The following is a 27,018-nucleotide window of genomic DNA, read 5'->3' as shown; positions in this document are numbered from 1 at the left end:
ATGTGGGGCTTGGGGGTGGGGCTGAGAACCCGGACGCCTGGGTTCTATCTCCCATTCTCTCTCCAGATGACACGGAGCCGATTTACGAGGTGATGGAGTCTCCGTTGGAGTTGCCCCAGCCGGAGGGGAGAAACCCCGAAACTGACCCCCAACCCCCCCCGGTGAGTGAGGCTTGGCTAGGCACTGCCCCCCTGGGGACCCCATGGGCACTGCCCTCCTTGAACTCCTGGCATGCTGCCCCCCGGTCACTGCCAGGTACCGCCCTCCCCATCTCCCCCCCCCTCCTCCCCCCCGCAGAGCCTGCCCCCCTTTCCCACAAGCTCCTGGGTCAGAGCCTCTCCCTGGGGTCTGTTCCCGGCCTGTGGGCTGGGGGGCAGGAGGTATCCTGGAGGGGGCTGGGGTCAAGGGCAGGTTATAATAACTCTCTCTCCCCTCCCCCATGTCTTGCAGGCTATGCCCTTGCCTCCCCAGCCAGACCCCAACTACACGGTGAGTCCCCCAAGTTCAGCTTCCTGGGGGGGTACAAGGGGCTGGGAGGGTGTTGCGGATTGTGGGGGAGTTAGGGCCCTGCACCCCTCTTCCCGAGATTCACTGTGACTCTCAGCCAGCCAGTAAAGCAGAAGGTTTATTTAAGGACAGGAACACAGTCTCAAGCAGAGCGTGTAGGTACGACCGGACCCCCTCAATTAGGTCCCTCTGGGGGGCTCAGGGAGCTTAGACCCCAGCTTGGGGTTCCCTGCGTTGCACCACCCAGCCCCAACCGAAACTAAACTCTCAGCCCCTCCCGCTGCTCCTCTCCTTTGTTCAGTCTCCCGGGCAGAAGGTGTTAATTCTCCCCACCCCCGTTCCTGGCTCAGGTTACAGCTCAGGTAGCTTCCTTCAAGGGAAGTCCCACATCCCCATTGCAACCCCCCTGCAACATTCCCAGGTCAAATCTGCCCTGCTCCGTCACATCTCTCCCCCCTTCGAGACTGAACTGAGCGAGGTCACTCTGACCAGTGACCTGGGGAAGTTCAGGGCTCCCTCTCCGGGACAACGCGTCCGCTATCAGGTTGTCACGTCCCTTCACATGGACCACGTCCATGTCATAATCCTGCAGGAGCAGGCTCCATCTCAGGAGCTTGGCGTTGGCTCCTTTCATCTGGTGCAGCCAGGTCAGGGGAGAGTGGTCGGTGTGCACGGTGAAGTGACGCCCAAAGAGATATGGCTCTAGTTTCTTGAGGGCCCACACCATGGCCAGGCATTCCTTCTCGATGGCCGCGTAGTTCTGCTCCCGGGGTAGCAACTTCTTGCTCAGGTACACGATGGGGTGTCTCTCCCCCTTTTCATCCTCCTGCATTAACACCGCCCCCAGTCCTGTGTCTGAGGCGTCGGTGAACACCATAAAGGGCTTGTCAAAGTCTGGGTTTGCCAGAACTGGGCCACTGACCAGAGCCTCCTTCAGCGCCCGGAGAGCCTCCTGGCACTCCTCGGTCCAGACCACTTTGTCTGGCTTCCCCTTCTTGCACAGCTCAGTGATGGGGGCGGCTATGGCGCTAAAGTGGGGCACGAACCTCCGATAGTACCCTGCCATCCCAATAAAGGCTTGGACCTGCTTTTTGGTTTGAGGAGCGGGCCAGTCTCTGATCACCTCCACTTTGGCTGGTTCCGGCTTTAGGCAGCCACTTCCCACCCGGTGGCCTAGGTAGGATACCTCAGCCATCCCCACCTTGCACTTCTCCGGTTTTACGGTCAGCCCAGCCTTCTGGAGTCGGTCCAGCACTTGTCTAACCTGGGATATGTGGTCCTCCCAGGTCTGGCTAAAGACACAGATGTCATCGATATACGCCACGGCAAAACTCTCCATCCCCCTCAGTAGCTGATCCACCAGGCGCTGGAAGGTGGCCGGCGCTCCCTTGAGGCCGAAGGGCAGGGTCAGGAACTCATAGAGCCCCAGAGGGGTGACAAAGGCCGATTTCAGCCTGGCATCTGCATCCAGCGGCACTTGCCAATAGCCCTTTGTAAGATCCATGGTGGTAAGGTACCGAGCACCTCCCAGCTTGTCTAGGAGCTCGTCCGGCCTGGGCATGGGGTAGGCATCGGCTACAGTGATGGCATTGAGCTTCCGATAGTCCACACAGAACCGGATCGACCCGTCCTTTTTGGGGACCAGCACCACCGGCGAGGCCCAAGGGCTGGAAGACGGCTGGATCACCCCCAAAGCCAGCATGTCATTGACCTCTCTTTCCAGGTCCTGAGCAGTTTTCCCTGTGGCTCGGAAGGGGGAGCATTTTATAGGCGGGTGCGATCCTGTCTGCACCCGGTGGACAGTCAGATTAGTGCGTCCAGGCTGGTTGGAAAACAGCTGCTGGTACAGATGCAGCACCCCTCCGATCTCAGCTCGCTGGGCAGGGGTTAGCCGATCAGAGAGAGGAATTGCTTCCAGGGGGAAGCCAACTCTTGTCCCAGGGAATAGATCTACTAAAGGGTCATCTCCCTGCCCCTCCCACTGTCCACACACGGCCAACACCATATTCCCCCTGTCATAATATGGCTTCATCATATTCACATGGTACACCCGGTGGTGGTGTGCCCGGTTCGACAGCTCCACCACATAGTTTACCTCGTTTAGTTGCTTGACAACCTTGAAGGGCCCTTCCCAGGCGGCCTGGAGTTTGTTTTTCCTCACGGGGATGAGGACCATCACCTGATCCCCAGTGGCGAAGGCGCGGGCCCGTGCTGTGCGGTCATACCAGACCTTCTGCTTCCTCTGGGCTCTGGCCAGATTCTCCCTGGCCAGGCCCATGAGCTCGGCAAGTCGTTCCCGGAAGGTCAGGACATACTCCACCACCGACTCTCCGTCAGGAGTGGCCTTCCCCTCCCATTCGTCTCTCATCAGGTCCAGGGGCCCCCTTACCCGCCTTCCATATAGCAGTTCGAAAGGCGAAAACCCGGTAGACTCCTGGGGTACCTCCCTGTACGCAAACAGCAGGTGAGGTAAGTACTTGTCCCAGTCCTGCGGGTGCTGATTCATAAATGTTTTCAGCATCATTTTTAGCGTCCCATTGAACCTCTCCACCAGCCCGTTGGATTGGGGGTGATATGCTGAGGCCCAGTTGTGCCGGACCCCACATCTCTCCCACAAGCACCGGAGTAGGGCCGACATGAAGTTGGACCCTTGGTCCGTCAAGACTTCCTTGGGGAACCCCACTCGGCTGAAAATGGTCAGCAGCGCATCCGCCACAGTGTCTGCTTCAATGGACGATAAGGGCACTGCCTCGGGGTAGCGGGTGGCGAAATCGACCACCACCAGGATGTATTTCTTCCCAGACCGGGTCGTCTTGCTGAGAGGTCCCACTATGTCCATGGCCACCTTCTGGAAAGGCTCCTCTATGATGGGCAAAGGTCTCAATGCTGCCTTCCCCTTGTCCCGGGCCTTCCCCACCCTCTGGCAGGGGTCACAGGATCGGCAGTACTGCCGGACGTTGGTGAAGACCCCGGGCCAGTAAAAGTTCTGTAGCAGCCTCTGCCTGGTGCGCCGGATCCCCTGGTGCCCTGCGAGAGGGATGTCATGGGCCAGGTACAGTAGCTTGTGGCGAAACTTCTGGGGAACCACCAGCTGCCTCCTGATCCCCCACGACTCCACTTCCCCCGGGGGAGCCCACTCTCGGTACAGGAACCCCTTCTCCCACAGGAACCTCTCCTTGCATCCTCTCCTCATGGTCTGTACCACACTGAGGTCAGCCAGGCCCCTTAGCTTCCGCAGGGAGGGGTCCTTCTGCAACTCGGCCTGGAACTCGGCGGCTGGGGAAGGGATGGGGACCTGCTCCCTCTCGTCGGCTGGGTCGGAAGCCCCAGCCACCCCGCGGCCTGTCCTTGGGTGTTCCCTCCCCACCCGGGAAGGGTTCGCTGCCTCCGGTGGGACATCCTTCCCAAGGTCAGGGCGTAGTGCCCCTCGCCGGCTCTGGCTACGGGTCACGACTAAGGCGGTCTGGGGGCTGCTTGGCCAGTCCTCTAGGTCCCCCCCCATCAACACCTCAGTGGGCAAATGGTGGTGCACTCCCACGTCCTTGGGGCCCTCCTTGGCCCCCCATTTCAGGTGTACCCTCGCTACGGGAACCTTGAATGGGGTCCCGCCCACCCCGGTCAGGGTCAGGAAGGTGTTGGGCACCATCCGATCTGGGGCCACCACCTCGGGCCGGGCCAGTGTCACCTCTGCGCCCGTGTCCCAGTATCCATAAACTTTCTTCCCATCCACCTCCAGGGGAACAAGGCACTCGCTCCGCAGGGACAGCCCCGCGCCAACCCTGTAAATGGAGAACTTTGAGTCCGGAGCATCTGGCCCCCCAGAGAAGCTGGCCGGGGGCCCTTCTCTCTCTTGAGCAGTTGATAAGCTGCCAGCCCCTCTTGCGTGGGAAGCCTGCCCCTCGTCCGTCTGGGCCTCTACCAAGTTAACCCGGTGCGGGTTCGGTCTGCTCAGTCTGTCCTTGAGCTTGGGGCACTGGGCCCGAACGTGGCCTCTTCGGCCGCAGTAATAGCAGCTCAGGTCCCGTGGGTCCCCTCGAGCCGGTCGGTTGTCCCTGATGCTGGGCCTTCCCCGTGGGAGGGGATTCCCCATATTCCCCCTTTGGGAGGTCCCAGGGTGACTCTCTCTCTGCATCGCGGCGGGCCTGTTCCTTTGGGGCTCCTCCCTGCCACCCCCTGACCGGCTCTTTACAAACTCATCAGCCAGCTGCCCGGCGTGTCGCGGGTTCTCTGGCTTTCTGTCCACCAACCACAGCCTCAGGTCGGATGGGCACCGCTCATACAGTTGCTCCAGTACCAGCAGTTTAATCAGGTCCTCCTTCGTCTGGGCCCCACCAGCCCACTTGCTGGCGTATCTTTCCATGCGGACGGCTAGTTGCAGATATGAGATCTCAGGGGTTTTATCTTGACTCCGGAACCTTTCCCGGTACATCTCAGGAGTCAGCCCAAACTCACGTAGCAGGGCCTTTTTGAATAGTTCGTAGTCCCCTTTCTCTGCCTCTCCCAGTTGGCGGTACAATGCCACGGATTTGGGGTCCAGTAAGGGGGTAAGGACCCGGAGTCTGTCCGCGGGATCCACCCGGTGCAGCTCGCAGGCCGTCTCAAAGGCCTCCAGGAAGTCATCCATGTCCTCCCCCTCCTTGTATGGGGCCATGATGCACTTATCAAAGCTCCGTGCAGTCCTGGGTCCCCCCTCACTCACCGCAGCCGGGGGTTCGCTGCCCTTCAATCTCGCCAGTTCCAGGTCATGCTGACGCTGTCTCTCATTCTCCTCCCGTTCATGCTGTCTCTGTCTCTCTTCACGCTGATGCTGTCTCTCTTTCTCCTCCCGTTCACGCTGATGCTGTCTCTCTTTCTCCTCCCGTTCATGCTGACGCTGTCTCTCTTTCTCCTCCCGTTCACGCTGATGCTGTCTCTCTTTCTCCTCCCGTTCATGCTGTCTCTGTTGTTCACGATCCTCCAGCTCTCTCAGTTTTAGCTCTTTCTCCCATTCCAGCCAATTCCGCTCCCCGGATGCCGAACGTCGCCGGGAGGATCCTCTGCTGGCCGGCGGGCTTCGCCGGGGGGATCCCCTGCTGGCCGGGGGGGTCACGGCGCCCTCGGTATTTGCTGGGCTCCTCCCCACCCTTCCCCTAGGCATAGGAAGGAGGGGTCTCGGGAAGCCCTCAGCAGCCGGCTGACCACTCCCAGCTGGGACAGACACTGGTGCCTGCGCTGCATTTGCCAGGCTGCTTCCCTGAGACACAGGGATCAGTGCATTCGCGCGATCTTCCGCCTCCAGCTGGGCAATGAGCTGTTCTTTGGTGAGCCTCCCAATGCGCAGCCGCCTCTGCTTGCACAGCTCCACCAGGTCGCTCTTAAGCCGCTTGGCATACATCTTCCTGCTGCCCACTCACCGGCCTGTGTGCTCACAGCTCCCCACAGTTCCCAGGGGGACCCCTAGTGTGCCAGCCCTTCTCGAGGTCACCGCCTCTCTGCCAGGGTCGAGCTGCAGACTCCTCCGCCCCTGGGACCACTCGCTGCGATCCCCTCGGGGGACCCTGTTACTGCAAAAGTCCTTCTCGCTGGTCACACACTCCCAGGGGTAATAACCGTCTCTCTCTCACTCTTCAGCACGCCTGGTCCCCGTCAATCCCCCTTCGTTTTACTGCTCCCCAGTCACTTACTGCAGGAAGCGCCGAGGAAGCGCCGTCCACGGGGTGCAGTAGATCCCGCCGCTGCCACCAGTTGTTGCGGATTGTGGGGGAGTTAGGGCCCTGCACCCCTCTTCCCGAGATTCACTGTGACTCTCAGCCAGCCAGTAAAGCAGAAGGTTTATTTAAGGACAGGAACACAGTCTCAAGCAGAGCGTGTAGGTACGACCGGACCCCCTCAATTAGGTCCCTCTGGGGGGCTCAGGGAGCTTAGACCCCAGCTTGGGGTTCCCTGCGTTGCACCACCCAGCCCCAACCGAAACTAAACTCTCAGCCCCTCCCGCTGCTCCTCTCCTTTGTTCAGTCTCCCGGGCAGAAGGTGTTAATTCTCCCCACCCCCGTTCCTGGCTCAGGTTACAGCTCAGGTAGCTTCCTTCAAGGGAAGTCCCACATCCCCATTGCAACCCCCCTGCAACATTCCCAGGTCAAATCTGCCCTGCTCCGTCACATCGGGTCCATGCGTCCGGGATCCTCCCCCACGTCTGTCTGTCCCTAATGGCCCCTCTCCCCTGGCAGGAGCTGCTGCAGCGAGCCGAGTCCGTGTACACCCAGATCCAGAGGTGACGCCAGCCGCAGAGTCCACAGGGGGAACCCCCCAACAGGGAACCGCCCAGGGACGCCCCCTGCCGTGGGGAACCCCCCCAACCAGGAGCCACCCAGGGACACCCCCCTGCCATGGGGAACCCTCTGAGGGTCCCCGCAATTGGGATCCCTGACCACAAGGACCCCACCCATGGGGATCCCCCTACCATGGGGAACACGCACAGAAAAACTGGGGTACTCTCCCAGGGACTCCAATGGGCAGCTCCACCCACACAAAGCCTGAGCACTCCCCAGTGGGGTACCCCTCAGCAAACCTGGGAACCCTCCACAGCACCCTTAACCCTCCCAAAGGGACCCCCTCCCAGCATCCATGGAAACCCCTAGAGACACCCCCCTCATTGTCTATGGGGAACCCCCTAGGAGAACTCCCACCCTCAGCCTTCAGGCCAGACCTCACATCCTGGGGATCCCCCCATCAGCATCTCCAGGGAACCCCCCCACCCCGAAACCCAGCCTCCCGGGGCCCTCCAACGCCGGAGCCTGGATCAAACCGCTGGAGGAAGAGCTGAGCCGGAGGCCGGTGTTGGGAGCAGATGGGGGGCACCCACAGCCCCACTATTAAACCTTGTTCCTCTGCCATAGTCTCCCTTCTACTCTGCTCTGGCTTGGTGGGGGCAGGGGGAGATGGGGGGTGGGATGGAGACTGAGGGGGCTGCCATTACACAGAGACCCCTCCCTGCCCCCCCCACCCTCGTGCCTGACTCTTCCCCCCGACCCCAGTGCCAGGCTGAGCTCAGCTGCCAAAGACTTTTATTGAGGTTCAGTGGGGGTGGGGAAGGGGGTGACTGGGATGGGAGAGGGAGAGACTGGTCACTCCCTCCCCAATTCTTGCTGGCCCAGTTGGGGGTGAATCCTGGCCCCATCCGGTCAACCTGTAAAAGACGAGACTTCATCAGGGGGAAGGGTCACAACCCCCCCGAATCCCCTACCGAGCCACCCTACCCCATGGTGCCCCCTGCTCAGCTCCCTGCAGCCTGGTGCCCCCTGCTGAGACCCCTGCCCCGTCCTTGTCTCCACGGCACCCCCGTTGCTCTTACCAGAGACCTGCAGGCGCCCAAAGGCCTCGGAGTAGCGCCCGCCGGCCTGGAAGACGAGGGTATAGTCCCCACGGTCCTGGGGGGTCACCCCTGTGATGCGCAGGCTCATCACAGCGCCGGCCTGGCTGGGCCATGGCTAACGGCTGCCTCTCTGGGCCGTCCCCAGGCCCCGGGCCTGCAGCCGGGGGCTGAGTGGGGCCCCGGGCTCTGCACAGGGGCTGGGGTCACTGCCACTGCCCCAGGGGCCTCGCGCCTGCAGGGTCTGGCTGGGCTGGACTCCGGCAGGGACCCTCAGGGGAAGGGGGGGGCTGTTGCTGGCGGTCCAGTCCTGGAGCCTACGGGCCTCTGCCCAGCCCTGGGGGTCCCTGGGGCCTGGCCCAGTCAGGGGTCGCGCCCAAGAGGCCGGTTGCAAGCTGGGGCATAGGCCAGACCCTGTGACTCCCCCCCCCCCCGGCCCTTCCCCCTCTGCCCCCCTTCTCCCCCTCCACCCCCTGCCCACTCTTCTCTCCCCCACTCAGGGCCGGCTCCAGGGTTTTGGCCGCCCCAAGCAGCCAAAAAAATAAAGCCGCGAGCGCGATCTGCGGTGGCAATTCGGTGGGAGGTCCTCCGCACCGAGCCGGAGTGAGGGACCGTCCGCCGAATTGCCGCCGAACAGCTGGACGTGCCGCCCCTCTCCGGAGGGGCCGCCCCAAGCACCTGCTTGCCCAGCTGGTGCCTGGAGCCGGCCCTGCCCCCACCCCAGAGGTCCTGTGCCCTTTCCCCCTGCTGCCCATCACCCTGTCTCACTCTGGGCGGCCTGCCCCCCACCCCTGCAGCACTGCCTGCCCCTCCTCCCCCATGCCCCCCCCGGGAATCCCTCAATCTGTGGGTTCCTTACTTAACCCCCTCCCCTCCCCCATATGCTGCCCCCAGGAAATGGGGCACAACGGGGCAGCTCGAAGAAGGGGCGGGACTGGCAGGTGAGCTGGGGGGGGCAATGGGTTCAGCTCTCGCTCCCAATTCCCTACTTTGGGTGAACTGAGCATGCCCAGTAACCTTCGCTGTCGCCACTGCCCTCTCTCTGCCCTTACTTCTGCTGACGATTTGCTGCCTCCTCTTTGGGGGGGTTTAAAGGGATTCAGGGGGGCAAATCGCCATGGGGGGCGGGGCTGTCAGGGTCTGAGCAGGGGGCAGAAATTTACTGGCCAGGGGGGCTCAAGCTACTGTAGCTAGCGGCAGAAGAGGGGCCGAAGGGGAAAACTCGGGGGTGGGGGGTGGGGTTAAGCCGGGGGGGGGACACTGCCAGACCCCGTGCGGGTACAAAACCCCGTTTAGGGAGGGGGGAACAGTGACCCCGTGGGATGGGGCACCCGCTGTGCTCGCTAATCTGGGGTGTGGGGGGGGCAGAGGCGGTTTTCGCTGCAGGTCAGCCCCCCCCCCCCCCCCGAGCAGGGGGCGGGTCCCTGGGACTGGGGTCTTAAAGGCACAGGCCAATTCCTAGCCTGTCAAAGCTTAATCCCCGCAGCTCCTCTCTATCCTATACAAGTGTTGCAGGGCTGCTCGGGGGGGGGGGGGGCAAGTGGGGCAATTTTCCACAGGGGCCCCCACGAGTATATTGGAGGTTGCCCCCACCTCCGTCTTCCCCCAAGCCCCTGTGTCTCAGCACGCCGCGTCCGGGAGCGGCCCTGACACGCTGCAGCGCCGTGGCTCCAACGCTGTCCGAGGCCGCTCCTGGACGCTGAATCCTCTGGGTAGCCCTGTGTAGGGCTACGTTACTGCTCCAGCCAGGAGACTGAATGCGGTGAAATATTGTACAGACCCTCCCTCCCTCAAACTCTGCATCTCACATTTTGAATATGTAAAAGTGTCTTCTCTCAGTTTCTATGTCTATATGAAATCGCTGCAGCTCCTTTCTCTTATATAACGTGCTGAGTTGCTAACTCCCTCCCAGAGCCCACATATCCGCACTCCCTCCTGTACCCCAATCGCCTGCCCCAGGTCAGAGCCTGCCCCCCTCACTCAAACTCCCCATAGCCTGCAACCCTCCTGCACCCCAACTCCATCCCAGAGCCTGCACCCCAAAAAGGGCTGGATTAACCTTTTGTGGGCCTGGTGCTAAACATATTTGTGAGCCCCCATGGGGGAAATGGAGACATGGGGCAGGGGGGCAGAGTCCTCAGAGCGACGGGCTGGCCGGGGGCAATGAGAGATGAGATGGGTCATGGCACGGCAGGGACAGCCCCGTTTCACCAAGAGCACTACAAGGGCACTGTTTACAAACCGGGAGCTGCCAGACGCACACTGGCCAGCCCGACCCTGCGCTCCCATCGTGCTTCTTCCCCTTCGGGGCAGTCCCATGCTACACCATGCTATGCCCCTGACTCCCTACGCCCAATGCCACACCACCCAGAGACCCCCACAAACCCCCATGCCCAGTGCCCTCCCACAGACCACTCCCCCACCCACTCAGAACCCCCCCACAGATTCCCTCACTGCCCAGTGCCCCCCACCGCCCCACTGCCCCAACTGCACAGTGCCCTGCACAGACCCCCCACACTTCCCAGCACCCCGACACACACAGATCTCCCCACTGCACAGCGCCCCCAACACACAGAGATCTCCCCAACCCCCACTGCACAGCACCCCCCCCAGACCCACTAGAGACCTACTCTCCCACCCCCTAACCCCCAGCCACAATAGCTGGCCCTGATGGGAGGTGACTGTCTGCCAGGCTGAGCCGGCAGCGCAGCCAGAGCTGGTCCTGGGGCAGGATAACTCCGGTCCCTTGGGGGTGCAATCAGCCAGGCTGGAACAGGAGCAGGGCCTACCCGGGCCAGGCTCCCTCAGGACCCACATGCCTGGCAGGACCCAGCTGAGCCCCCCCTCCCCCAGCCGTCCCCTGTGACTGGCTGAGACTGGCCCAGCCCCTGCACCAGTCCCGGGTGGCTCTTTCCCTGGGGAGGCAGGTGGGGCCCCACAGGTCCCAGGCAGTGGAGACAGCTCAGAGCTGGAGCAGTGCTGGGGAGTGGGGCAGATCCCTGGGACGTGACTCCCGAGATTCCCCCCACACCCGTTGGCCCCGTGGCCAGCAGCCCTGCCGAGCCCACATGGTGGCCCCCAGCTGCTGGGTGATGAGCCCCCTACAGCAGCGGCATAGCCAGGTGTGACGAACTGGGACTGTTCTTGCTGGGGTGTGGGAATGCTGACAGGGGAGTGTGACTAGGATGGTCTGCATCGGGGGATGGGAGTCGGCCCAAGGGAACATACCTGAGCTTGTAACATGAGAACCCAGGAGGGGGTTGGAGGTCAGGTGACTCCGGGGCCCGGGAAACTGAACAAAGGCTGTGGGAGGGGTCGCTGAAGGCAGAGTGCTGGAAGCAGGCTGGAAGGAGGCTGGAGAGATGGCTGGGAGGCAGAGATGGCTCTGACCCCCCAAAGGGGGGTGGGCTGGCATGCCCTGGGACCCCAAGCTGGACCTAACTGAGGGGGGGCCCTGTTGTCTGTGCCTGCAAGACCTGTCTTGGACTGTATTCCTGTCATCCAAATAAACCTTCTGCTCTACTGGCTGGCTGAGAGTCATGGTGAATCGCAGGAAGCCGGGGGTGCAGGGCCCTGAGTCCCCCAATACTCTGTGACAACTGGTGGCAGCGGCGGGATCTACTGCACCCCGTGGACGGCGCTTCCTGCAGTAAGTGACTGGGGAGCAGTAAAACGAAGGGGGATTGACGGGGACCAGGCCTGCTGAAGAGTGGGAGAGAGACGGTTATTACCCCTGGGAGTGTGTGACCAGCGAGAAGGACTTTTGCAGTAACAGGGTCCCCCGGGGGGATCGCAGCGAGTGGTCCCAGGGGCGGAGGAGTCTGCAGCTCGACCCTGGCAGAGAGGCGGTGACCTCGAGAAGAGCTGGCACACTAGGGGTCCCCCTGGGAACTGTGGGGAGCTGTGAGCACACAGGCCGGTGAGTGGCCAGCAGGAAGATGTATGCCAAGCGGCTTAAGAGCGACCTGGTGGAGCTGTGCAAGCAGAGGCGGCTGCGCATTGGGAGGCTCACCAAAGCACAGCTCATTGCCCGGCTGGAGGAGGAAGATCGCGCAAATGAACTGATCCCTGTGTCTCAGGGAAGCAGCCTGGCAAATGCAGCGCAGGCCCCAGTGTCTGTCCCAGCTGGGAGTGGTCAGCCGGCTGCTGAGGGCTTCCCGAGACCCCTCCTTCCTATGCCTAAGGGAAGGGTGGGGAGGAGCCCAGGAAATACCGAAGGCGCCATGGCCCCCCCGGCCAGCAGGGGACCCTCCCGGCGAAGCTCGCCGGCCAGCAGAGGATCCTCCCGGCGACGTTCGGCATCCGGGGAGCGGAATTGGCTGGAATGGGAGAAAGAGCTAAAACTGAGAGAGCTGGAGGATCGTGAACAACAGAGACAGCATGAAGAGAGACAGCATCAGCGTGAAGAGAGACAGCGTCAGCAGGAACGGGAGGAGAATGAGAGACAGAGACAGGAGAATGAGAGACAGCGTCAGCATGACCTGGAACTGGCGAGATTGAAGGGCAGCGAACCCCCGGCTGCAGTGAGTGAGGGGGGACCCAGGACTGCACGGAGCTTTGATAAGTGCATCATGGCCCCATACAAGGAGGGGGAGGACATGGATGACTTCCTGGAGGCCTTTGAGACGGCCTGCGAGCTGCACCGGGTTGATCCCGCGGACAGACTCCGGGTCCTTACCCCTTACTGGACCCCAAAGCCGTGGCATTGTACCGCCAACTGGGAGAGGCAGAGAAAGGGGACTACGAACTATTCAAAAGGGCCCTGCTACGTGAGTTTGGGCTGACTCCTGAGATGTACCGGGGAAGGTTCCGGAGTCAAGATAAAACCCCTGAGATCTCATATCTGCAACTAGCCGTCCGCATGGAAAGATACGCCAGCAAGTGGGCTGGTGGGGCGCAGACGAAGGAGGACCTGATTAAACTGCTGGTACTGGAGCAACTGTATGAGCGGTGCCCATCCGACCTGAGGCTGTGGTTGGTGGACAGAAAGCCAGAGAACCCGCGACACGCCGGGCAGCTGGCCGATGAGTTTGTAAAGAGCCGGTCAGGGGGTGGCAGGGAGGAGCCCCAAAGGAACAGGCCAGCCGCGATGCAGAGAGAGAGTCACCCTGGGACCTCCCAAAGGGGGAATATGGGGAATCCCCTCCCACGGGGAATGCCCAGCGTCAGGGACAACCGACCGGCTCGAGGGGACCCACAGGACATGAGCTGCTATTACTGCGGCCAAAGAGGCCACGTTCGGGCCCAGTGCCCCAAGCTCAAGGACAGACTGAGCAGACCGAACCCGCATAGGGTTAACTTGGTAGAGGCCCAGACGGACGAGGGGCAGGCTTCTCACACAAGAGGGGCTGGCAGCTTATCAACTGCTCAAGAGAGAGAAGGGCCCCAGGCCAGCTCCTCTAGGGGGCTGGATGCCCCAGACTCAGGGTTTTTGGTTTATACGGTGGGCGCGGGGCTGTCCCTCCGGAGAGAGTACCTTGTTCCCCTGGAGGTGGATGGGAGGAAGGTCAATGGATACTGGGATACGGGCGCAGAGGTGACGCTGGCCCGGCCCGAGGTGGTGGCCCCAGATCAGGTGGTGCCCAACTCCTACCTGACCCTAACGGGGGTGGGCGGAACACCAGTCAAAGTGCCCGTGGCAAGGGTACACCTGAAGTGGGGGGCCAAGGAGGGCCCCAAGGATGTGGGGGTACACCCGTATTTGCCCACTGAGGTATTGATGGGGGGGGGACCTGGAGAACTGGCCAAGCAACCCCCAAAAGGCACTGGTTGTGACCCGCAGTCAGAGCCGGCGAGGGGCACTGCGCCCTGGCCTTGGGGGGGGTGCCTTGCCTGAGGCGCAGGACCCTAACCTGGTGGGGAGGGAACGCCCAGGGACACGGCTCAGGGAGGCTGCAGCTTCAGACCCAGCGGGCAAGAAAGAGCAGGTGGCCATCCCTGTCCCAGCTGCTGAGTTCCAGGCCGAGTTGCAGAAAGATCCCTCCTTGCGGAAGATAAGGGACCTGGCCGACCTCAATGCGGTACAGACCATGGGACGAGGTGGCCGGAAAAGGTTCCTGTGGGAGAAGGGGTTCCTGTACCGAGAATGGGCTCCCCCAGGAAAAATGGAGTCAGGGGGGATCAGGAGGCAGCTGGTGGTACCCCAGAAGTATCGCCGCCAGCTGCTGTGCCGGGCCCATGACATTCCCCTCTCAGGGCACCAGGGAACCTGGCGTACCCAGCAGAGGCTGCTACGGAGCTTTTACTGGCCTGGGGTCTTTGTTACTGTCCGACAGTACTGCGGATCCTGTGACCCCTGTCAGAGGGGGAGGAAGGCCTGTGACAAGGGGAAAACAGCTTTAGGACCCTTGCCCAGCATAAAGGATCCTTTCCAGAGGGTGGCCAAGGTTAAAAGGGCGGCTCTAAACCAAGAGAGCCCAAAGCACAGACCTCCAGACTGGAGCGCTGGGAGAAGACCACAGCCCAGTTGGAACCCCAGAGGTATGGGGGTGGGAAAAGGGCACAGGCCGCATAAACCTTCCCACATGCGAACTGCGAGTGCCATCAAGCACCCCCGACCTAAGGGGGGGCGTGGAACGGAAGGGGCCTGGTGTAACTCCCACCAAGGAACTGGAGGGATGCGGGGGCATCCATGGGAACGGGGGTAGGTTTGAACTTCCCCAGGTCACTGGCTAAAGTGACCCCGCTCAGTTCGGTCTCGAAGGGGGGAGAGATGTGACGAACTGGGACTGTTCTTGCTGGGGTGTGGGAATGCTGACAGGGGAGTGTGACTAGGATGGTCTGCATCGGAGGATGGGAGTCGGCCCGAGGGAACATACCTGAGCTTGTAACATGAGAACCCAGGAGGGGATTGGAGGTCAGGTGACTCCGGGGCCCGGGAAACTGAACAAAGGCTGTGGGAGGGGTCGCTGAAGGCAGAGTGCTGGAAGCAGGCTGGAAGGAGGCTGGAGAGATGGCTGGGAGGCAGAGATGGCTCTGACCCCCCAAAGGGGGGTGGGCTGGCATGCCCTGGGACCCCAAGCTGGACCTAACTGAGGGGGGGCCCTGTTGTCTGTGCCTGCAAGACCTGTCTTGGACTGTATTCCTGTCATCCAAATAAACCTTCTGCTCTACTGGCTGGCTGAGAGTCATGGTGAATCGCAGGAAGCCGGGGGTGCAGGGCCCTGAGTCCCCCAATACTCCGTGACACCAGGTTCTCACATCAGGGATTTCTTGTATTGTGTATAGTGAGTGTATTCTATAAAAATCAGGGAGTAGGTTTACAATGTTCTAACAAGAGATTATGCTATTACCATTCTCCAGTCAACTTGCACACTACTCTTTTGAATTAGTGATAACTGAGAGAGAGAGAAAGAAAAAAGCTGAATTTAGAGAATAATTATTAACCAGATTCTTGGTTATTCACTAGCCACTTTGCTCCAGTCCAGCACAAAGCACCATAAACCCAGTAGAATCTGGCCAAGAGAATATTCACCTCAAATTGTCATCTGCTACACTCCCCCCCCCATTCCCAGTCCCCACTATTCAGGAGATAGCAATCGGCCAATAGATCAGTTTGGCACATTAGCCAGGAGGAAGCAGGTCGTGAGTGTTTTTGACCACAAACCCCATCCCTCCTGATTCGCAGCCCCATGGACCAGGCGGTAGCAAGTAGCCCAGATGGGCACGTTGCTGGCGGAAACCGCACCCAGTTGCAAAACGGGAAGGTTTCTATACGTGTCGTCACACCTGGGACGCAGAATGAGCCCCCTCCCCCCGCCCGCCACGGGTCTGTGTGTAGCCAGGCGGGTGCCTGCCGGGGGAGAGGGGGGCGTGTTCTAGGGGTTAACGCTGCCCCCCCAAGACTGGAGTTTGTGCAGAGGTGCGAGGCTGGGACCTGGGGCCTCTACGATCTGCTCCCCACAACCTTCTCTGCGGGTGGGAGGGGGCGATAGGGGAGGTTCCCCTTTGGGAATCTCCAGCCCCCCTGGTTCCGCGGCGCCCCTGGAGCAGGGGGGTCACCTGCTCCCTGCTGGGGGCCAAGAGCAACCTGGCGACGGCGGGGGGAGAGAGACCCGGGACCGCCCATCACACAGCCCCCCCCGCCTCCCCCATGCACCTGGCCCCTCTACAGGTGGGGCCTGTCCCCGGCCCCCCATTTACCTGACCCCGACACAAACTCCAGGCTGCGGCTCAGTTCCGAGGCTTTTATTGAGGTTATTGGGGGGAGGGAGATTTGGGAGGGGTTTGGGGGAGGGACGTTGGGGGGAGTGGGGGAGGGGCCTGGGGAAGGGGGGAGGGAAGAAAGGGGTTGGGGTGGGGGAAGGGCGGTGAGGGGGATTTGGAGGGAAGGGGCTGGGATCCGGTAACAGCTCCAGGACCTCCGGGTCGGGGGCAGCAAATCCGGACATCGCCCGGTCACCCTGCGAACAAAGAGAGCATAAGTGGGAGACAGCCCCCCCCCCATGGAGCAACTTGCTGCCCAACCCCCTTCCCCCATGGCGCCCCCCTACCAAGCACTCCCACCCCACTCCCTGCCCCATGGCGCCCCCTGCTGAACCCCCACCCTGACCCACAGTGCTCTCTGCTGAGCCCCCCACCCCGTCCTATGGAGCCCCCTGCTGAAACCCCCACCCCACCCCACGGTGCCCTCTGCTGAGCCCCCCGTCCCACAGTGCCCCCTCTGAGTCCCCCGCCCCACAGCACCCCCTGCTGAGCCCCCCACCGTGCCCCTTCTTGCTCTTACCGGCGAGCTGCAGGCGCACGAAGAGCGCTTGGGACCGACCCCTGGCGCGGATGATGAGGGTGAAGCTCCCGTTGTCCTGGGGGGTAAACCCCACAATGCGCAGGTAGCAGTCGCCCCCCAGGGTTTCGCGCCCCGTGGACGCCGGCCCCTGGCTCTGCGTGTCCGGGGAGGTGAAGGTCAGGATCTGATCGGTCTCGGATGTGGAGCTTCTGCGGTACCAGGTGCAGCTCTGGGCGACTCCCCGGGCCCCCCCGACCAGCAGGGTCACCATCTGCCCCATGGTCGGGTGGGGGGGCACCACTGCCACCCCAAAATCAACAGCGCCGGCCAGTGGGAGGCAGGAGAACAGGACACAGACTGCGGGGAGGAAGGGCGGGAGGACGTCAGAAATGGGAACCCCCCAGCTCTGCTGGTGCCCCTCACTCCCGACTCGCAGCCCCTTCCTATCCCAGTCCTGCCCCCCTCACTCACCTGCCAGGATTGGGCCTGTCCAGGAGCTGGCCCAGGTGTGGGCGTGGGGGGCACCTGGGAGATGCCCCATGTCCAGTCTGTGCTGGGGTTGAACAGGCTGAGGGGGGAGGGTGCCCGGCGGGTGAATCCTGGTGCGGCGGAAGGGCAGGGATGGGCGCGGGGGGGGGAGTTGCCCAACAGGCCCCAGGGGAGGGGATGTTGGGTAAGAAAGAAACCGACAGAGCAACGGAGTCCTGCCCCCCCGTCCTCTCTGTCCCCCCCATCCTCTCTGAACCCCGCCCCAGGCCACAGGCCCCACTACAACACGCCCAACTCCTGCCCCTCCCCCCGCGCTCTGTACCCCCCTGACCTCTCTGTACCCCCCCGCACTCTGTACCCCCATCCTCTCTGTACCCCGCCCCAGGCCACAGCCCCCACTGCAACACACCCAACTCCTGCCCCCCCACACTCTGTACCCCACCCCGTCCTCTCTGCCCCCCGCACTCTGTACCCCCCACCCCGTCCTCTCTGCCCCCCTGCACTCTGTACCCCGCCCCCGTCCCCACTACCCCCCGCACTCTGTACCCCCGTCCTCTCTGCCCCCCCTGCACTCTGTACCCCGCCCCCGTCCCCACTGCCCCCCCGCACTCTGTACCCCCCGTCCTCTCTGCCCCCTGCACTCTGTACCCCACCCCGTCCTCTCTGCCCCCCCGCACTCTGTACCCCACCCCGTCCTCTCTGCCCCCCTGCACTCTATACCCCACCCCGTCCCCACTGCCCCCCCGCACTCTGTACCCCCCGTCCTCTCTGCCCCCCCGCACTCTGTACCCCGCCCCCGTCCCCACTGCCCCCACTGCAACACGCCCAACTCCTGCCCCTCCCCCGCACTCTGTACCCCCCGACCTCTCTGTACCCCCCTGCACTCTGTACCCCCTCCTCTCTGTACCCCACCCCAGGCCACAGCCCCCACTGCAACACACCCGACTCCCTGCCCCCCCGCACTCTGTACCCCACCCTGTCCTCTCTGCCCCCCTGCACTCTGTACCCCGCCCCCGTCCTCTCTGCCCCCCCACACTCTGTACCCCGCCCCATCCTCTCTGCCCCCCCGCACTCTGTACCCCGCCCCGTCCTCTCTGCCCCCCTGCACTCTGTACCCCGCCCCCGTCCTCTCTGCCCCCCCGCACTCTGTACCCCGCCCCCGTCCTCTCTGCCCCCCCGCACTCTGTACCCCGCCCCGTCCTCTCTGCCCCCCCGCACTCTGTACCCCCTCCCCGTCCTCTCTGCCCCCCCGCACTCTGTACCCCGCCCCCGTCCTCTCTGTACCCCGCCCCTGTCCCCACTGCCCCCACTGCAACACACCCAGGCTCCTCGCTGCTCCTGCCCCCCAGGCCCCGCACCCAGCGGGGGAGGGGGGTTAAGAGGAATGTAATGGCAAAAGGGATGGGGGGGGAGCCAGGAGATGGAAACAGCCCCCCCCCCCGACCGCCCCTGGGTTCAGGGCTCCATGATTCCCCCCCCCCCCGTGGCCGGGCCCTGCCCAGGGAGCTGGGGGTGGGGGAGGAGCTGGGGCCTTGTGACACCTCCAGGAGCCGAGGTCCCCACAGCCCCAGCCCCAGATAGTGCCCCACCCCCGGGGGCCTGGGGCTCAGGGAGGGGGTCATAGAATCACAGGACGGGCCGGGACCTCGAGAGGTCATCTAGTCCCATCCCCTGCACTCCAGGCAGGACTAAGTATTGTCTAGACCCGGGCGGCTCCGGAGCCACCTGCGGCTCTTCAGGGTTTAACATGCGGCTCCTCGTCTGGGCACCGACTCCGGGGCTGGAGTGACAGGCACCAACTTCCCAGTGTGCCGGGGGGGTTCTGGCGGGACCCAACTGAGAGTATCAATTCAGGACAAACTGCTTATAGCAGGGCACAGCCCAAGGCTGGGGTCTTTCCACCTCCAAGGTACCAAACCAGCCAGCCCGACTGAGGAGAACTAACACGGCTCCTACTCTGAAACCAGCCAGCCAGAGAGGACTTCGGTCTCACCCCACTGGCTAACCACAAGTCACACAAGCAATTCCCTCAGACACTCCAGTTTCCCAGTATCACCACCAGTGCCACTCATTATGGGGACAAATGTCTATGAAAACCAATACCTTAGTAAAAGAAAAAGGGTTCTCCCAATCCCCAAAGGACCAAGCCCCAGACCCAGGTCAACATACAAATCAGATCTTACCCACAAATCACGCTGTTGCCAATCCTTTAGAATCTAAAATCTAAAGGTTTATTCATAAAAGGAAAAAGATCTGGATGAGAGCTAGAATTGGTTACATGGAATCAATGACATCCAGAAATGGCCAAGTTCTTGGTTCAGGCTTGTAGCAGCGATAGAACAAACTGCAGGTTCAAATCAAGTCTCTGGAACATCCCCAGCTGGGATGGGTCCTTCAGTCCTTTGTTCGAAGTTTCCGTTTGCAGCAAAGTCCCTCCAGAGGTATTGTAGATCAATCTCTGATAATTTTCATATGACTTTACATTGTGCCTCTTCATATAACCTTGTGGTGGGTCTACCCACGTGTGACCTCTGTTTTCATGGAACTTTGTATCAAAACCTCATTTAGAAACTTTGCATTGCCCTTGGTATAATATTATAGCCCCTAAGGATAGAATAAGATAGAAGAAAAATTTCCTTTTGCTAGCAGTAGAACAAGAGCTCTCCGCCCCCCACTCTTAATCAATTGCCCTGTTGAATGAATGAGGTGTGGATGAGCAAGGCATGGAAGGCAGCACCTCCAGACAGCCTCAACTGTTGGAGAGGGGCTGGGAGCCAGACCCAAGAACAATAAAACGTGTCAAGTGGGCTCATTAAAAACAAGCAGACATACCGACGGCCTCGGGGGTTAGAAGCAAGCACCTTCTTTTGGAAACACCCTCTTTGCAGCATTGGGACAACACTCAAAAGAAAGCAGCACAAAGGACCAATGGACACAGACACAGAGTTTGAATCTGGTCTAGATTTGCATAAGAGGGAAGCTGCTATAAAAGTGAGGTGTCTTGCAGAGGACCCCGGGTCTCGTCTTGTCAACATGGGAGCATTGATCCGGATCGGCAGAAGCCCGGCTCCGCCCCCTCCCCCATCTAACTCACCTGGCCAGTGAAGTTAAGGGGAGCAACTAATTGGTAACAACAAGACGGAGTGTGTTTGTGTGTGTGTGTGTGTGAGCGTAAGTGTAATATATTATATGCATATAATACAGTGTTAATGAATACATGTATTACTAATAAATGTGGCGTTTTGTCTTATTCCCCCTGAAAAGATCCTGTGCAGGACTTTAAGTACAACATTTTGGTGGAGAATGCGAAAGGGGGAGCAAGCATAGAACCCACAGTTATTATCAAACTGGTGTGCACACCGCCAGCTTTAGCAAGCCTGGCACTATAGGAAAAAGAGCGTAAACTTTCAGTTAATTAACCAAACTCTGAAGGATATAGGAGTTTAGGTTTAAATTGTGTTGTAGAGGTACATACACCCTCAGCCGTAGCAAGACTGAGCTAAAGAGGAGAACTTAGTGTTTCTCACTCTGATCCAGGGAAGGATCTAATCCGGGGAAGGATTTGTATAATTGGTGTATGAACCCTCGGTGGTAGCAGACCGAGTAATACAGAGGGAAGCTTAGCGTCTCTCCCTCTGGCCCAGAGTGGGTTAAAAATATAAGATACAGATCTTGTTCTGTTAAGCCAAACTCTGAAGGATATAGGAGTTTGGGCAGTGTAGTGTGGTTTATGTTTGTTTGTTTTGTTTTGTTTTGTTTTGTAAGTAATATTGTGGTAATTTTACAATTTTAAAGAAAATGTTTAAGAAACGGAACCAGGAAGGGTGGGGGCTAGTTAAAAAGCCCACCCTCCTTGCTAAATTGGTAGTAAAACAAGGCTTGTGCCCAGGGAAAGGAACTGTTTATTGGAAAAAGCAGGATCGGGCTCAGGCAAGCAATAGATAAAGAAACTAAAAAACAGGTTGGGTACAGAGAGTTAAAACAGCACTCTCAAATCTTACAGCAGCAGTAACATCAGGAGAAGAAACATTTGAGACCCCAGAAGGGGGCAGACCTTTGGGACCCCTCTGGAGATTAGGAAGCGGAATATTTGGGTGAATTCCTCCTCCCAGGGCCAAAATGCCATTGAAACAGTTAACAACAAGGCCTGCTTCTGCCTCAGATCTCCAGGCCATGGCAAAATGGCTCAAAATTTAAAAAAAAAAATTTTTTTTTTCTAAATGGAGTGTTAACGCCCTTTTACTGAGAGAAAGGGAGGATTTACACTCACAAAAAAATGCACCATTTAATTAGCATTTGTGCAGTCCCGAGTACCAAACACACTGTGGCAGAGACCAAGCAGGTTCTGCCATGGTTAAAGCACTGTGCTAATTTGTTTCCAAGCTTCTATCTTTCAGGCTCTGAACCAGAACATCAGGAGAGCTGGTACCAGCTGAAGAGTTATAAAATACCATGGTTCTAGTGTCATGACAAAGTCTGTGTTCAGTGTTCTGTGTTGCATGTTCTGTGTCTGTCTCTAGTGGTGTCCTGTGCTAGCATTGGGTCCAGAGAGAGAGGGGATACTACACTAGACAGGGCAAATGTCTTTTCCTCTCTCTACTTCCCCCATGTCCATCCAATTTATCAATCACCCCTTGTGTCCAAAAAACTTTGGTCCCCAGTGCATCAGGGTTATTTTTTGTTAGGTTCTCTAATAGTCATTTTGTTGTTAATTTTTGTTCTTGATACATTTGTATTGTTAGTTACATTTGCTTGTATTATTATTCATTCCACACTTTCCTCTATGCACTCTGGTTCTATTTCCCCAAGCCCTAAAGGGTAATTCTTGGGCCCCCATAACCTGTAAGACCTTGGCCCATAATTGTATGGCCCCATCTTTCAGGTCCCCAAAAACCTCTGAGAACAACTGTTAAAAATAGGAAATTCTACAATATTTTAGCAACTGAATGTTAGTTTAAGTCCAAATCAGCTTAACCTTGCATAACAACTGTGGTACTCCTACAAAATCTTATTTGTTGTGTGTGCTTAAGAAAGTCCTGACCTCAGTGACTTTTATTGTTTGATGGCTATTGCAGCATCAAACTTGGGCCTCATTTTGTTTGTCAATGTACCCAATTATTGAAATGGTAATGGTTTTGTTGTATTTCCAATTATTATAATTATAATTGTTTGCATTTGTGTTTATGTTATATCTGGCGTTTAGTTAATTGTAATGGTTTTAGTTATATTCACCTGGTTATAATTGTTTGGTTTGTTTGCAACAAATACAAAAGATTTATATGGTGACCACTCAAGAATTGTTCTTGAGAGGTCAAAAGGGGGACAATGTAGATCAATCTCTGATAATTTTCATATGACTTTACATTGTGCCTCTTCATATAACCTTGTGGTGGGTCTACCCACGTGTGACCTCTGTTTTCATGGAACTTTGTATCAAAACCTCATTTAGAAACTTTGCATTGCCCTTGGTATAATATTATAGCCCCTAAGGATAGAATAAGATAGAAGAAAAATTTCCTTTTGCTAGCAGTAGAACAAGAGCTCTCCGCCCCCCACTCTTAATCAATTGCCCTGTTGAATGAATGAGGTGTGGATGAGCAAGGCATGGAAGGCAGCACCTCCAGACAGCCTCAACTGTTGGAGAGGGGCTGGGAGCCAGACCCAAGAACAATAAAACGTGTCAAGTGGGCTCATTAAAAACAAGCAGACATACCGACGCCTGGGGGATTAGAAGCAAGCACCTTCTTTTGGAAACACCCTCTTTGCAGCATTGGGACAACACTCAAAAGAAAGCAGCACAAAGGACCAATGGACACAGACACAGAGTTTGAATCTGGTCTAGATTTGCATAAGAGGGAAGCTGCTATAAAAGTGAGGTGTCTTGCAGAGGACCCCGGGTCTCGTCTTGTCAACATGGGAGCATCGATCCGGATCGGCAGAAGCCCAGCTCCACCCCCTCCCCCATCTAACTCACCTGGCCAGTGAAGTTAAGGGGAGCAACTAATTGGTAACAACAAGACGGAATGGGTTTGTGTGTGTGTGTGTGTGTGTGAGCGTAAGTGTAATATATTATATGCATATAATACAGTGTTAATGAATACATGTATTACTAATAAATGTGGCGTTTTGTCTTATTCCCCCTGAAAAGATCCTGTGCAGTACTTTAAGTACAACAGTATGAAGCAGGATTGAAGACAAGATGGAGATGAGGCATCAGCCTTTTATAGTCTTTTCCAGGTGTAAGAACACCTCTTTGTTCTTACTGTGGAAAATTACAGCAAGATGGAGTCTGCAGTCACATGGGCCAGTCCCTGCATACTTTGCCGAGTTATAAGGCGTATCTGCCTTCTCTCAATAGGTCAATTGTATAGCTGATGGTCCTTAATGGGCCATCAAGCAGGCTAGGCAGACCTGACACCAGCTTGTCTGGGATGTCACCCAGAAGCATAGCATAAGTTTGAAATACAGACAGTACAGAGCCAATATTCATAACTTCAACTACAAAATTGATACACACATATAGACAGCTTAACCATAACCTTGTCTTAGACACCTCATTTGACCCCGTTTGTACAAGTTTTGGTGCCACTACAGGACTTTGGTTGCAGCCATGTTCTATACGGTCCCAGATTATATCAATAACGTCACACCCCCCCCAGAGCCTCCTGCACCCCACAAAACAGCTGATCAGGAGGTGTGGGGAGGGAGGGGGAGGCACTGATCAACAGGGCTGCGGGTGGGCGGGAGGCACTGGTGGTGGTGGTGGGGAGCTGACGGGGGGCTGCTGACGTGTTACTGGGGCTCTTTGGCAACGTACATTGGTAAATTCTGGCTCCTTCTCAGGCTCAGGTTGGCCGCCCCTGAACTAGACAGGGCTGGCTCCAGGGTTTTTGCCGCCCCAAGCGGCGGAAAAAAACAAACCAAACAAAAAAAAAAAAAGCCGCGATCGCAATTGCAATCGGCTACACTCCGGCGGCAGCTCCACCGCGCTGCTTTCTTCTTCGGCGGAATTCGACGGCAGGTGCTTCCCTCCAAGAGGGACCCACCACCGAATTGCCGCCCCCTTCCCCTGGGCCGCCCCAAGCACCTGCGCTGCTGGCTGGTGCCTGGAGCTGGTCCTGGATCTAGACCATCCCTGACAGGGGTTTGTCCAACCTGCTCTTAAACACCTCCAGTGATGGAGATTCCACAGCCTCCCTGGGCAATTTGTTCCAGTGTTTAACCACCCTGATAATTAGGAAGTTTTTCCTAATGTCCCACCTAAACTGGCCTGGTGCTGCAATTTAAGCCCATTGCTTCTTGTCCTGTCCTCAGAGGTTAAGAAGAACAATTTACTTGAAAACTGTTATCATGTCCTCTCTCAGGCTTCTCTTCTCCAGACTAAACAAACCCAATTTTTTTCAAAAAGAACAGGAGTACTTGTGGCACCGTAGAGACTAAAAAATTTATTTGGGCATAAGCTTTCCTGGGCTAAAACCCACTTCATCGGCTGCATGCAGTGGAAAATACAGTAGGAAGATACATATATACACGGAGAACATGAAACAATGGGTGTTACCCTACACACTATAACAAGAGTGATCTGTTAAGGTGAGCTATTACCAGCAGGAGAGAAAAAAAACCTTTTTGTAGTGGTAATCAAAATGGCCCATTTCCAGAAGTTGAAAAGAAGGTGTGAGGATCAGTGTGTGTGTGTGGGGGGGGGGGGGGAATAAACACGGGGAAATAGTTTTACTTTGTGTAATGACCCGTCCACTCCCAGTCTTTATTCAAACCTAATTTAAAGTTTGCAAATTAATTCCAATTCAGCAATTTGTTAGTCTCTCAGGTGCCACAAGGACTCCTGTTCTTTTTGCTGATACAGACTGACACGGCTGCTACTCTGAAACCAAATTTTTCAATCTTCCCTCATAGGTATTCTAGACCTTTAATCATTTTTGTTCCTCTTCTCTGGACTTTCTCCAATTTGTCCACATCCTTCCCGAAATGTGGCGCTCAGAACTGGACACAATACTTCAGTTGAGGCCTAATCAACACGAAGTAGAGCGGAAGAATTACTTCTCATGCCTTGCTTACAACACTCCTGCTAAGACATCCCAGAATGATGTTTGCTCTTTTTTTTTTTTTTTTGCAACAGCGTTACATTGTTGACTCATATTTAGCTTGTGGTCCACTATGACCCCCAGATCTCTTTCCGCAGTACTCCTTCCTAGGCAGTCATTTCCCATTTTGTATGTCTGCAACTGATTGTTCCTTCCTAAGGGGAGTGACTTGTATTTGTCCTTACTGAATTTCCTCTTGGTTACTTCAGACAATTTCTCTGGTTTGCCCAGATCATTTTCATCCTATCCTCCAAGGCACTTGCAACCCCTCCCAGCTTGGTATGGTCCACACACTTTATAAGTGTATCTGTATGCCATTATCTAAATCATTGATGAAGATATTGAACAGAACCAGACCCAGAACCCTGCGGGACCCCACTCGTTATGCCTTTCCAGCACGACTGTGAACCACTGATAACAACTCTCTGGGAACGATTTTCCAACCAGTTTTGCACCCACCTTATAGTAGCTCCATCGAGGTTGCATTTCCCTAGTTTGTTTAGGAGAAGGTCATGCGAGACAGGGTCATGATAGACCACATCTACCGCTTCCCCCCATCCACAAGGCTTGTTACCCTGTCAAAGGAAGCTATTAAATTGGTTTGACATGATTTGTTCTTGACAAATCCATGCTGACTGTTGCTTATCACCTTATTATCTGCTAGGTATTTGCAAACTGATTGCTTAATTATTTGCTCCATTATATTTCCGGGTACAGAAGTTAAGCTGACTGGTCTGTAATTCCCTGGATTGTCCTTATTTCCCTTTTTAGAGATGGGCACTAGATTTGCCCTTTTCCAGTCCTCTGGAATCTCTCCCGTCTTCTATGACTTTTCAAAGATAATCGCTAATGGCTCAGATATCTCCTTAGTCAGCTCCTTGAGTATTCTGGGATGCATTTCATCAGGCCCTGGTGACTTGAAGACATCTAGTCCAGTGGGTTAGAGCTGGGGAGGGCTGGGCGCCAGGACTCCTGGGTTCTCTCTGTGCCCCATTCCTTGCAACCCAGCGCCCCCTAGTGTCACACTGGGGCATTGGAGTCCCTTTCTGTGGGAAGGGACCTGGAATCCTGGATTCCGCCCCCCCCCCCCGTCCCCGTCCCCCTTAGCTCCTCGCAGGTGTGTGTGTGTGTGGGGGGGTCCCTGCACCCCCTGCTGGAGGAGACGAGCCCTGCTCTGTGTATGTCTGTGTCACAGACACACACCGCAGGTTGCGGGGGGGGGGGGGGGCTCTTTCCCTTCCCCCCACCTCTGTGTGTCTGTTTGGGCACAGGTGCCTTTACACTCTGTGTCCTGCACCTCGCCCCACCCTGGAGCGGGTCCGTCCCATCCCGGCCGCAGGGGTTGGGGGGACTTTACCTCCCAGCTGTCCCAGATCCCTGTCTGTCTGTGCTCTGCCCCCCGCCCCCCGGTGTTGCTCTCTGCCCCCCCAGGGGGTGTTGCTCTCTGCCTCCATCCCTGGGGGTCTCCAAGGATGGTTCCTCCATCGACACACCCCCTACTGGAGGGTAACTGGGGGGACCCAGGGTGGGGGGTGCAGATCCCCAGGGGCTGGGGGGCCCATCCTGTGCCAGGAATTAACCCCCCAGTGACAATTCCCCCTCCAGTGTGACCCTCCCGCACCTCCCAGGACCAGCCCCATCCCTGGGGACGGGAGCAGTTGCTCCGGAGACCCCATATCAGGTTCGCATCCCGCTGTGGGGACTGGATTTACCCCCCCCCCCATGTGAGGTGGGGAGAAGGTGAGGCACATCCTGCCCCTGGCGGTGGAGGCAGGCAGGGCTGTTGGGAAGGTGGGGCACGGTGCCAAAGGGGCTGTACCCCTGCCCCGTCCCTGTCCTGGGCCGGG

General features: G+C 57.9%; 2 protein-coding genes and 1 long non-coding RNA gene across 3 annotated transcripts in view; 1 reads left to right on the top strand and 2 right to left on the bottom strand.

Annotated features, from left to right (window-relative positions):
- LOC128826875 (carcinoembryonic antigen-related cell adhesion molecule 5-like) overlaps positions 1 to 27,018 on the top strand; it is a 113,073-nt gene that overhangs the window by 5,674 nt on the left and 80,381 nt on the right. Inside the window, exons 6-9 of the mRNA XM_054010394.1 lie at positions 67 to 161; positions 451 to 489; positions 6,714 to 6,757; positions 7,161 to 7,320. Of these exons, the coding sequence (XP_053866369.1) occupies positions 67 to 161; positions 451 to 489; positions 6,714 to 6,757; positions 7,161 to 7,320 (338 nt within the window). The remainder of the gene's footprint in view (positions 1 to 66; positions 162 to 450; positions 490 to 6,713; positions 6,758 to 7,160; positions 7,321 to 27,018) is intronic.
- LOC128827119 (uncharacterized) lies at positions 7,534 to 7,931 on the bottom strand. The gene is made up of 2 exons (XR_008442938.1): positions 7,838 to 7,931; positions 7,534 to 7,672 (listed from the first exon to the last, which is right to left on the bottom strand). It is a non-coding gene; the product is annotated as an uncharacterized LOC128827119 (long non-coding RNA).
- LOC128827118 (carcinoembryonic antigen-related cell adhesion molecule 10-like) lies at positions 16,140 to 17,154 on the bottom strand. Its single transcript, XM_054010859.1, has 3 exons — positions 17,052 to 17,154; positions 16,581 to 16,937; positions 16,140 to 16,257 (listed from the first exon to the last, which is right to left on the bottom strand). Exons 1-3 carry the CDS (start codon positions 17,119 to 17,121, stop codon positions 16,253 to 16,255), a joined length of 432 nt encoding a protein of 143 aa, XP_053866834.1. The 5' UTR covers positions 17,122 to 17,154; the 3' UTR covers positions 16,140 to 16,252.

Source organism: Malaclemys terrapin, chromosome 21 (assembly GCF_027887155.1).
Source record: "Malaclemys terrapin pileata isolate rMalTer1 chromosome 21, rMalTer1.hap1, whole genome shotgun sequence".
NCBI lineage: Eukaryota > Metazoa > Chordata > Testudines > Emydidae > Malaclemys > Malaclemys terrapin.
This window is presented reverse-complemented; position numbering and strand designations above follow the sequence as displayed.

Bases quoted from the DNA above. Each gene is read 5' to 3' on its own strand.
- LOC128827118 (XM_054010859.1), bottom strand. From the start codon at position 17,121: ATGGGGCATCTCCCAGGTGCCCCCCACGCCCACACCTGGGCCAGCTCC. The intron at 16,938-17,051 runs GTGAGTGAGGGG...TCCTCCCCGCAG, and splicing joins GACAGGCCCAATCCTGGCAG to TCTGTGTCCTGTTCTCCTGC.